Source organism: Desarmillaria tabescens (genome assembly GCF_030435595.1).
Source record: "Desarmillaria tabescens strain CCBAS 213 chromosome Unknown EV420scaffold_141, whole genome shotgun sequence".
Lineage (NCBI taxonomy): Eukaryota > Fungi > Basidiomycota > Agaricomycetes > Agaricales > Physalacriaceae > Desarmillaria > Desarmillaria tabescens.
The window spans coordinates 48093-60525 of NW_026848440.1; the positions used below are offsets into that span (position 1 = coordinate 48093).

The window sequence follows — 12433 nt, forward strand, 5'->3', positions numbered from 1 at the left end:
GATTATCTCAACTCAAGAACACCTCAGAAGCACTCAGAAACAGATTCAAAAATGGAACTTTGAACAGAACTGACATGGAACAGACTGAAATGGAACAGAACAGAACAGAACTCAGATTTCCACTTTGAAACATTCTCTGAACAGACTTATCACACTCAATAGAACAGAACAGCTTTACTAATTTTTATTCACTCTTTACTAAGTGCACAGAGGTTTTATCAAAAGTTTCTTGTATTTCTCTGAGTAAGTTCACTAATTCTATGCAAAGCTCAAAGTCACAAACTGATTCTTTATCACAGCACTGCCTTCTGTGCATGCACTGAAACTGGGGGGTTCAAAACTTACCTACTATCTACTCAGACTGGTCTACTTATACTACAGGGAACTAGAATTACAAAAGTTGCACAGTACCCAGACTCCTACATGTATAGCTCACCGCCACTGCCACCTTACTGAGCATCTGAGTTGGACTTCCCAGTTTTAGTCTCTTTTCCATAGTGAGCTCACTAAACATATACCAAAAGGTGCTTGCCTGGCATCTGCAGGCTTGTTCTCTGACAACTGACAGGTCCAAGCACTCAGAACTATCAAATCTAGCATATGTCTCTCAAGGCTTCTTTCCTGGATTCACAGAGAGTTCTCATAGACATGGCAATAAATGAGTCTTTGAACAATAGGACTTGGGCTCTCAGATTTTGGCTGAAGCCTACTGCCCAAGGCTGTGTCTGTAATATCTATCATCTTGTATAAGAATTTCCCTGGATTTTCAGATACAGTGACATGTGCAATATGTTCATACATGTAATTTTGTGAATTCCATGAATGCAAATGTGTCTATACCTTGTGAATAATCTACACACTGAGGCAGAAACACTATAATAAAATTAATATGAGTAGAGTGCATGGCTTAGACTTAAAGTGGCACACTTATGTCATCTACAGTTATCAACTGGTCTTCTGTACATCAAATCTTAATATCCATTTTTTAATTCCTTATTGGCTCTTCCTCATAATTCTGTCTGGCATAAAGGTTTTATATATGGCTGTAGATGCTACACAAATTGAAGCATGGATTTTATACTAAATTTTAAGCACCAAAATCACCTGAGAATATCAGAGGAATGATGTTCTACAGAGTGTACAAAGGAGTGGTGGTGTACAGAAGACTGGTTGATTACTGTAAGTGTGAAGTCTCAGTGCTTGTACTCACATACTGTGCACTCCTCTGTAGTGTATCACTCAATTAAATTCATTGAAGATATAATATATTGAAGGTGCTTTGTGCTACATTGATCTATGATGTGTTAACCCTGCTGATCTGACAATCACTGAGATACATCATTTTAAATGAAGAATCACAAAGTCTGAACTCTCTGAGGAATTCTCAGCTGAAGAGAAATAAAACCCTTTACCCATATGAAATATTGAACTAGAAATAGTTGCACAGCAACTAATAAAATAAAACTCACTCATCAGATAAATTATGCAGCATTGGAATTAAACCTGCAGAGCCAATAAGAAGACACAGACTACATAGAATAGCAAGTCTAGATCTTGTCAAGTGGAGAAAATAGTGGTGGAACATGCACCAACACAGAGTGCTGAATAAAATAATGATTACTATCAGTATGGCTAACATGGCATGCAAGAGAAGAGAGTCCAAAGTGGAGTGTTTTCTAGTTTCCATATTTATATTTCATATAGTCAATAGTAAATATAAGAGTGGTAGTTACAGGTAGATTGCACTCTACTTAGAGAATATTGTATTGTGATAACTTGAATGTGCATTTGTGTTTTTGGAACTTGTTTGTGAATTCTAAGTTATTGCAAGTGGCAGAGGTTCAAACCCTTTGGCTTGTCAGTACTCTCAGAGGTTTTTGGTTTATTCTCAAGTGGCATAGGTTCAAATCCTGTGGCTTGTGGATGTGTTTCTGTGTTCTGTGCTTCTCTGGATTACATAGGTTAGAACCCTGTGGATCTACGAACAGGTTTTGAAGTGTTTTCTGCTTAGAGTGCAAGACTTTAAGTTATGTTAAGTGTATTATGAAATGTTGTGGACATTTAGGTGTTGTGTGTGATGTCTTTTGAGGGTTGTATGTTCTTGTGGAACATTTGTGGACTTTGCTAAATAATACTTTTGCCTTGAGGCTGAGTGATTCTGTTGCTCACCTTCTGTTTCAAAAGCATTTGGACTTAGAGAACTTTTATATGCTAGCATGCTATTATATATTGTCATGTGCAAGACTCCTTTCAATATTACAGTTATTGTGTACTTGTATCACACATCTCCTCTGAACTACTGAGAGTTTATATATATATATATGTGTATATATGTGTATATATATATGTATGTAGTTGTGTTAGTGTTTTATTCAGGTTTAGAAGAGGAATTTACACAAGTCTAATTGGTGCGAGATCTCGTTACTCAGGTCTTTCACACCCCTCACACTTTTTCTCTAGGCATCAGCTGCTCTGCAGCACATAACCTGCCACTGTTTTCTATCATGTACAGTCTCAGCCTCCCCTCAGGAGTTTTAGCTGTCTCACATGTGAGTATGCAATGCAATTCAAAGCACCAGCAGAAGGCTCACAAGCATTTAGCTTCCTTGCCATGTCTTTCTTTTTCCCAGACTATTTCTACCTGTCAGGCACAACAGGGATGCTTATCACCCTCGTTGAACTGCTAGGTACATTTCTCTCTTTCACATAGTGATTAATTAGCTTATTGTTCACCTTCATTGGTCTGACAGAGCTTTCCTTGTGTTTGCACACATTTAAATATACAAGTCTATTCCATCATCTAACAACTCAACTTGCTTGACTATCTGATATGTCCTCTAGCCCTAATGATGCCTTACAAGCAACTAGCAGCACACAGACCCTTGGTGGCTCAACTCAACATGCTGTGCAGATCAATCATCAAACTCCCAGTTGTGAAGCCTCTCCTGCTCTACCAGATACACCCCAGGCCCAAATCACAATCAGATGTGATGCTCTTGTCAAGGCTTTCAGGACTGGAACCAACACCTTCAAACCTGACACCTTGGCCCAAATCATGCATGTCCTCACTGAGTTCTTCAATGCCCAACCTGGACATGACAATGACTTCAACAATACCCTCTGTATCTATGTTGAGATGCTTGACAACTGTGAGGAGGAACAGCATCAACTTCTCCATGAAGGAGAATGCTAGGTCTGAGCCAGGGTGAATGACCAAGAGGAAGAGGGTGAGCATAGATGACCTCAATGACCTTGAGCAGAAGATTTCCATGATGAAGAGATTCCAGAGAATGACCAAGGAAGAGGCAGTCCCAAGCATGACTGGGATGAGGAAGACAATGGCGCAGATAAAGAACAATGAGGACCTGCCAAATGACTGAGGATCAATGAGTCCAAATTCCCATGGCAGTCTGTCAGAGAAATTTGACAAGCTCTTTTGCACCCAGAACTACAGCGTACCCTTGCTCTCATTGAGAATTACACCCTTGACATCAAGGCTGCCTGGTGATGAGCCTAAACTTCTGTGGAACGGCAAAAACCAAAACTCTAGAGGAGTTTACGGCAAATGGCGTGTAGCAGCAATAAAGGCTTTGTTATTGTGCGAGTGTTTCAGTGCACCTCCATGTGATGAATTCCTCAAGAATACAAGTATACACTGCGACTTTTCAGTCAGCAGAGTAGTACTCTTGATGATTGAGTACTAGAAAGCATTGGCTGTAAGCTGGAAAGGGTCTTGATGTATGAGAAGGAACAGAATCTGGTATAACTGGGAATACTGGCAAACCATGAACGAAGTGATGACAATTAACTAGTAAAAGCCATGGGCAGAATTGGTGGAATTAATGGAAATGCCATCAAAGAGAAATACCGTTTGGCAAGATAACAAATACTGTGATGGCAATAGACAAAGACTGTAGTCGAGAAACTGGTGGTAAAGCAAAGAGAGGCTGGCTGGTGGAAATATGATGAGAGACTAGTGGCGGCAAATGATGACTGAGACTGGGCAAGGCTGATACTGAAACTATACTGAGGTTAACAATGGCAAAACGAAACTTATACTGATCCTGAGTCTACACGGAGACTATCCTATTCTGAAACTGACAGCAAGATAACAAATACCAAGACTGGTGATCCTATACTGAAACTGACAGCAAGATACCAAATGCTGTGACTGATGATCTTAATCTGTGTCCACACGGGGATGTAACTGTACTGAGCTGAACTGAGATGAAACAATGGTGACATAGAAAGTGAAAGCTAGTAAAACGATGCTGGCTGGTGAAAGTGAAATGATGCTGGCGGAATAAAAGATAAAAGCGAGTTGTGGACATGAAATTCCATGTATTGGTGCAATATGAGTGTACACCAATACCGTTTAGAAGAAAAGCCATGACAGAGAGTATAACTTGGAGTGACTAGGTTTTATTGTCTGTCTTCTAGTGAGTACAAGCGGTGATGGTGGTCGATAACAGTTGTGATAACTTGTGTCTGGTAACTTGTGTCTCTAGCAACTTGTGTCCAATAACTACTACACTAGCTTTTATACTACAAGTCTGGAATAAAATTAGAATACTTGAAACAAGTCCTTAGTAAGTCCTTAGTACATCGATTGGTAAGAAATGATACAAAATGTGTGCCAAGGTTCTAAAGTAACAGCACTCACATGGTTTTACCATGTATAGACTTGGTGATCAGAAAGAATTCTGCTGACATATGGACTCTTGGACTGCTATGTTGCTGCAGCAAAGTACACTGAAGGTAGTACACTGAAGTAGATGCATGCGGCATTGTCTTGGCATTGTAACAGCCTTAATAAAGCTGGTGGAAAGGTCATGGTATTAAGTCTTTTGCTGTGGAATAGTTATTTTGGCTGTGGCATTCTATTAAGTGATGCTTGATGCTGATGTCAGTGATGGCTATGCTGAGTGATCAATGATGGTCCTAATTCCATGAGATCTACAATCAGGTGCCTGGCAGCAATAATGAAGTGGCGCATATTGATGCGGAATGCAAGCTGGGAAGGGTATTTGGTGGTAAAAGTGGGTATTGCCATGATTGCAATTGTTGACTTAGGGAAAGTCTGCTAAGTGGACAAGGCATTTATTATAATGCTAAAATCCATGAATTCTGAGCATACAAAGTCTTGAGGCTCATCACTGGCAGAGCATCACCAACTCGCCAGAGTGTCCCGAGTTCCCTGAAGAGCAATGGCTTGCCCTCCTTGCTAGAAAAGCTGTCAACCTTGATGCAGTATTCTCTGCCACCCATTCCATGTCAATCAATGAAGTACAGACTTATGAGATATCTGAGAGGATTGCTCTCAGGCTTGCAGAAGGCTCGACAAACCCCTCTGAATCGAAAAGAACAATTAGAACTATGGATGAGTGGACCACGACCTGGTATATGTATACCCAAGCCATTCTCATTGCTTTCCCATGTAGGTACCAGGAACTTTCCCTCTACCAACAATACATATCCTCCCTCTTCAGCATGGTTGCCATCTTCCTCCATTGTCGAGTCTTCATCCTTGACCATGCTATATGAAACTGGGTTGGCCATTGCAGGAATATTCTCCTCTCTGAAATCGACAAGTTTAGGGATCTTGAGTAGTCCCACATCTCTACCATCAGGACAGGCTACCATGAATTTGAAGAGGGACATTCAGAATCGAGGCTGAAATAGAAGGTGAGTGAGCAAGCAAAAAGTGTTGCCACCTGTTGAAGGTGGAATGCAGGAGTCTGCCCTTCCTCTGATGGCAAGTGCCACTACAGACATGTGTGTTCAAGTTGCAAGGGAGGACACATCATCTCCGCTTGCCCTGCATGGGTCTAGAAGGAGGGGTGAGCAATTGAATGGTCGAGGGAGGTTTGAGAGGGGAGTGAAGGGAGAGATCTGAGAAGAAGAAGGTTCAGAGTTTGCCCCAAGGTACAAAAGAGGGTTTGTTTTCTCAAGCTGTCACTCCAGCATGAGCCAGACTGCCGGTTGCACAGAGTTCAAGTTACCAGTCCCACGTCCTCCAGCAAAGGAATACAAGAACAAGGAAGCAGTCAAAACAGTCACAGATTATTCTCATCTGTTCAAAATCATGACACCAATCAATATAGCTGAGTTGGAGGCCTGCTTGTGCACTCACCCTAACCAAGCTTTTGTTCAATCTGTTCTCACCATGCTGCAGGAGGATTTTTGGCCTTGGGCTGACACAAGCCCCTCTGAAGACTTTCTGCTCACTTGGAATAATGCACAGATGTCCTCTAGGTCTGAGATAGAACAGGAGTTCATCCTCAGGTACCAAGAGGAGGAAACAGCTGCAGGACAATTCTCACTGCTGTTCGGTCCAAAGCTGCTCCCCGGCATATACAGTACACCTGTTCATGCTGTACCCAAGCCATGTTCCAATGATCTATGCATGGTATCTAACATGTCTGCAGGCACCTATGCACCCAATCAAATGATTAACCATGCTGATATTACAGGCTCATGCTTGGATGGTCTTCACATGCTCTTCTCATCAATACTGTGATTTAGGTGACAGTCTCCAGCCAATGCAAAGAAGGTTCTGGTTGTCTTCAAGTCAGATATCTTGAAAGCCTACCAGCTATGTTCAATGCACCCCCTCTGGCAGCTGAAGCAGGTTGTTATGATAGGATATTTCACCAGTGAGCAGAAAGCTGCTGGCCAGATTGAGACCCTTGTGAGGACTGTGGACTGCAACAACAATTTTGGGAGATGGGGATCATATCGTGTCTGATACAGCGTCAATGAACTCATTACCTGGATGGCCATCAATGTCAAGAAAATCAAAGATCTGGGATGCTACATGGATGATGACTTTGGTTTCAACAAATGGAGTCACCTTGAATACTATGAACCCTATGATATGTTCTATCCTATCAAACAGACCCGCTTGAAACTTTGGGATCAATTGGGTGTACCACACAGCAAACCAAAACAATTGTTCAGCTTGTAGCTCATAGTCATTGGATTCATTGGATTTGATGTCAATCCAAATGCCATGACAGCCACTATGCCCAAGGAATCTAAAGCTGAGCTTGTACTGGTGATCTGGCACTTCATATCTTCAGCACGTTGAAACCTGCAGAAGTTTCAGCAAATAACTGGGTGGTCAAACTGGTCCTTCAATGTCTTCCCTCTCTTGAAACTGGGACTCTGCAACATGTATGCTAAGATGGAGGGAAAGACCAATCTGTTTGCTGGAATAGCTCTCAGTGTGGGTGTCAAGGATGATCTCAGGTGGCTGGCAGATCACATTGAAAGATCAACTGGTGTTTATTGCTTTGACACAATCGACTGAGATCCTCTATCAGAGGTGATGGTTACTATATTCTGTAATGCCTGTATGGATAGCATGGGGTTCTGGATTCCATGCATAGCATGTGGATTTGTGTGCCTTACACTGGACCAGCCAGAGGATGAAGAAGTGATTTTTTTCTTTGAAGCATTGTGCATCTGTGCTGCAGTCCAATGGGTGGCAAAAACACTGTCAGCAGAGCTGAGGAAGAGGGTTACCATCCTGACAGATAACACCAACACTGTAGACATCTTCAACTCCCTAAAAGCCACTCTCACATACAATTTGATACTCAAATCTGCTATTGATGTGATGATCTCTCACAGCATCGATCTGCATGTGTTGCACATCCCAGGTGTGGAGAACAATGTTGCAGATACTTTGTCATGTTCAGAGTTCTCTAGAGTCCAGAACCTTGTCCCAGATCTCATCATTTTACCTTTTGAACCCCCTTGTGACATGCTGGGAGCATCAGAATGTTGATAGACATAACCTCAGGGTCCAGACAGAAGGCTCATGAACCTTAGACCCTGGAGAAGCTTCATCACAAATGGTGCCTCACCCTCAGTGCCACAATTGACACATATACACTTGGCTCATACAACTCTGCTCTAAACTCTTACATCACCTTCTGCAAAATTCACGACTTTCCAGTTAAGCCCATGGAGGATATGCTCAGCTACTATGTCATCTTCATGTCTGCCCACATCAAGCCTGATTCTGTGGGCTCCTACCTCTCAGGAATCTGCAACAGACTTGAAGGTTTCTTTCCTGACATTTGAGAAATCTGCAATTCTCGAATAGTCAGTAATATGCTTAAGGGCTCCAAATGCCTGAGGAGTTCCCAAGTCAAATGGAAAGCTCCTCTCTCATGAGATAACATATGCCAAGCCATTAAAAAACTTGGGGATTCCTCAGACTATAACGACATGCTTTTCCTAGCCATCCTAGCCATGGGCTTTAATGGCCTCCTTCACCTTGCTGAACTGAGCATGCCCAATGCCAAGAAATTATGCAACTGGAGGAAGATCATGCATAGAACATCTGTTGAGTGGTTGCCATCAGGTTATGTTTTTTTCCTCCCGACTCACAAGGCCAACACCACCTTCAAAGGAAACAAAGTGATTATTCCTACCAGCAATGTTCCAACAATCAATCCTGCTCTCATCTTCCATCAATATCTCACAAGACAGGACTGTCAGCACCTAGTTCACCCAGCACTGTGGGTCACTATGTTAGGTTTCATTCCAACATGCTCCTGGTTTATGAAACGGCTCAGGCAGATTTTCCCAAACACAAGCATAGCAGGGCAATCAATGTGAGCAGACAGTGCAACTGATCTTGCCAAGTAAGGCGTCTTGCCATACCTAATACAAGCTTGTGGTTGGTGATCTTCTGATGCCTTCAGGATTTACATTCAGAAAAATCCTGTACTTCTCCAAGCCATGATTGATATCTGAGCTCCATCCATCTAATCTTGCTGCCACATATGTGCTCCCCATGCACCTTCAGTACTATTACCCTTTAGTGCTCACACATGTGGCACTCATTTCCCAACATGACTTGTGCCTGAAAGAGCAATTTGCTTGGTACACCTGGCCAGTTAGTCGGATGCTCATTGACCAATTAGATACTAGTGCATTTCTAGCTTGGTGTGCACAGAGTCTCTTCAATGGCACATCATAGCTAGTGAGCACACTATGTAGTTATCAATGTCCATGCAATCCCAATATTCTATTTTACTCCCACAAGTGTGCTTGTAGGTTAGAGCATATTGCATTGGGTCTAGAGTTTGGCCTTTTCATCAAGCCTGCCCATCTGGTACAGTGCTGTGACTTTTAAAATCCTATTGCTTCTTATGCCATAAGTTATATTCTATGTCAGGGCATCATATTGTTGTGCCTGCAGCCTGTTTATGCATGTAATTTTGCAATCTGACACATTATACATACATACTGAGATATAGTGAGTGAGTGGGTTAAATGGATGTGTTGACACTGAAACTATACAATGTATGGAGATGATAACTAGTGGTATCATAAGAAGCACAGGAACATTAACAGGACTCAGCTATAGCTGTCATGAATTCACCCCTATTTTTTGCTTATCTTATCTTATCATGGTATCTTATCGTGGCAAGTCGGCAACTCATCATTCGACTCTTGTCATCACTCCTCATACCTGATCTGCATCATTCATGACCCACTCGGTCACATCGCCCACACGGCATTACCTCATACCACAGACCATATCACTGGGACTCTGTCATGGGCTCTGCTACCAGACCTCGTAGAAGGCAGCACCATACGTGCGCTGACCTTCTTACTCGCAGGAGCGCTTCTAGCATCATCACACTCACACCGCATCATCGGAGCATTGCCACAACACAACCATCAGTCTTCCCTGATAGGTTCCTGGATCCACCGCTCACACGCATGATCCGTTTAATGGCCCATAGACCGATCACACTCTATGGGCCGGATCCTTCTTCACCCAGTCATGCTTCTTTAGGTCGTCTGTGATCACACCCTAGGATGGACAAGCCGCCACGTACACTCCTCAGGAGACCACGCCCTATGGACGCTAGTCTTCTTACTCACAGGAGGGCTTCTCCTATATCAAGCACCATACGATACAGAGGACTTAGAAGACAGCGCTGCGTTGGGACAGCACGCACCAAGACACAGGAGCGGTACATACTAGTAAATACCACAATGTATTTAAACAAGCCTTGCTGTGGTCTTACACCCCAGCTTCGGCTAAAGTTATACACTCCTAACTTTTCACGCAGAAACTCCCTGTTTCGTGCCTAAGGACTATCGTACCTTACCTAGCGATTGCAACGCCCTCTTCACAACTGAATCATCGAACGTGAGTGACAGTTTAGAGGCAAACGTTGTTCAATCCAAGTTAGTGCGTTACAATTAGCCGAAGCTTGTATTAATACCCTCATCATTGTCAAACGACGGTGACCGTATTGTCTTGCTTGATTGCTGTCACAAGCTTGTCAGCAACAACACTTCTACAAAGCTACACCCACAGAAAGCACTGACCCTCACTACACCATCAAATCCGGAGCATTCAAACAAGGAACCCTTGTCGTTATACGACGAGTCCTCGGGGTTGCTCACCCCTACAGAAATATTTCATACTCTCCTCATCGTTCAATGATGGTGACTGTATGAATCTAATAGGCTCTATTACAAGCCGTACTTCCACCCTAGAAACCTTACTATCCCTGGTAAGGCACCCCTTGTACCGCAGCACTCGATCCCATCCACAACCACGAAATGGATCAACTCCCATTCGCCCCAACACTAGGGACAACCTCCAGGCCCAATACCCTGGAAGTCCCCAATTCGCAGTCGGATACTGGGAGAATGTCGGAGGATCCTGGGATGATCCTGATACCCCCATCGCCTCCGACGTCCAACAGTTCTACACCGACGAGTACAACCGACTCATCGAGGAACGAACTCTGGAAAAGGGTAGTGGAAGCAATGGCGGCAAGGGACGTGCAACAAAAGGAACAGAGCGGCGAAGAACCACCTTTGAAGGAATCGTTACCCCTTTCCTCCCTGCCCGGGGAAAGGAATGAGAAGGTGGACGAACCACAGTCGGAAAAACCGACGCAGGAGGACATCGAAGAGATGAATCTCCAGAGTCATTCAGGAAGGCCGGACCAATGCTCCATGCCTCAGAGCTCAACAGGGGAATTTACTCCTCCACCGGAACTCCAAGAGAGGCATGGGGAGTCCACACTGGGTCAGGAGATCACTTATCAGACTCATACCCCAAGGGAGACGTCTCCCATTGGAGCCCAGACACCGGCTCCTCCTATGAGGCAGAAGTCATCCGGCTCGAATCCGAAGTCGCCTCAAAGAGATCCGCTTGCCTCTGTAGCCGGGTATATCAATGGTATCACCAAGTCACTCTACAACTCGCACACGGAATCCATCAATTGGCCAGAAAAGAAAGAGGAGTGGCCGAGGAAAAAGGGATACTGGATTGGGGATCGCTCTTTCCAGTGGATTCCTGGATCACCCCTGAAGAGGGATCCTGGGACCTACCCCCCATGCACTCCGACTCAACCGCTAATGACACCTGGCACTCAGTTGCCAGGGACGGCTGGGAATCCCCCTGGCCAGACACCGTGTACGAGGCCATATGGCCCAATCCCATGGCTCGAACCGCCATCAACGAGAATCTATGGGACTCACTTTCCACCCCCGTATTCCTGGGAAGGGAATACCGAACTATCCCGGAAGAAGAAGAAGAAAGTGAAGATAGTGATACCCCCACTGACACCTCCTCTGATGAGGACGAGACCATCCGCGTCTTTAGTGCTGAACTTCAGCACTGAAGACATCTTCAACACCAAGGAACCTGGGGGAGACTGGACCAAACCACACCTACCAACTGAGGTGTTTTGGACCACGTCGCTGGACCCCGAGCTAGGAAAAAGAGTCCCCTCTCTTTCCCAACACAGAGACGCGTCACACCCTGAAGTAGCAAATGAAGAAACGGGGAAGGATCATCTCAAACGAGAAAGACGATGTTTCCGGTGTGGACACACTGGACATGTATGGAAGAATCGCAGATGTGATCTGCAAAAGGAGTGGTTCGTCAAGAATGCTGAAGGATGGAAGAGCCACTTCGCATGGCAACAGCAAAAGGGGTCCATAGAGGAGCAATGTCTCCGCTGTGGATTCCATGGACATACTAGACGGGATAACAAATGCTCATCTGACAGGTCCCAATGGCGCTCTGCTTGAAGCAGAGCAAGACCCCTCAACAACAAATGCTGAGGGGGAGGCGTCGACAAAAGACTAGGCAAGTCGGCCTAGGTCGACCAGGACTAGTGCAATATCAGCAAAAAGAAAGGAGTCGACGACGGACCAGGCAAATTGCCCTTGTACAACAGGACTCAATTTTCTTTCAGGTAAAACCCTACTACAAAAAATTTGTACTCAGAAATTATGTTTGTAGGTACCAATACAGACAATAAATCCCTTTTGTTGCGGTTATACAGGGAAGGAGACAACCTTTAAAAACAAAAGAACTCCGAGGATTCAAACGAATCCTGACACCGTCGCTATGGATATGTTGTGCATCCAAAGAGAC

General features: G+C 44.1%; 1 protein-coding gene across 1 annotated transcript; it reads left to right on the plus strand.

Moving 5' to 3' along the window:
- Positions 1 to 10599: 10599 nt before the first annotated feature.
- Positions 10600 to 12084, plus strand: EV420DRAFT_1652974 (uncharacterized protein; the record flags this gene model as incomplete). The annotated part of the gene is made up of 1 exon (XM_060478699.1): positions 10600 to 12084. The coding sequence occupies one exon, from the start codon at positions 10600 to 10602 to the stop codon at positions 12082 to 12084; it is 1485 nt and encodes a 494-aa protein (XP_060322074.1).
- Between the last annotated feature and the right edge of the window lie 349 nt (positions 12085 to 12433).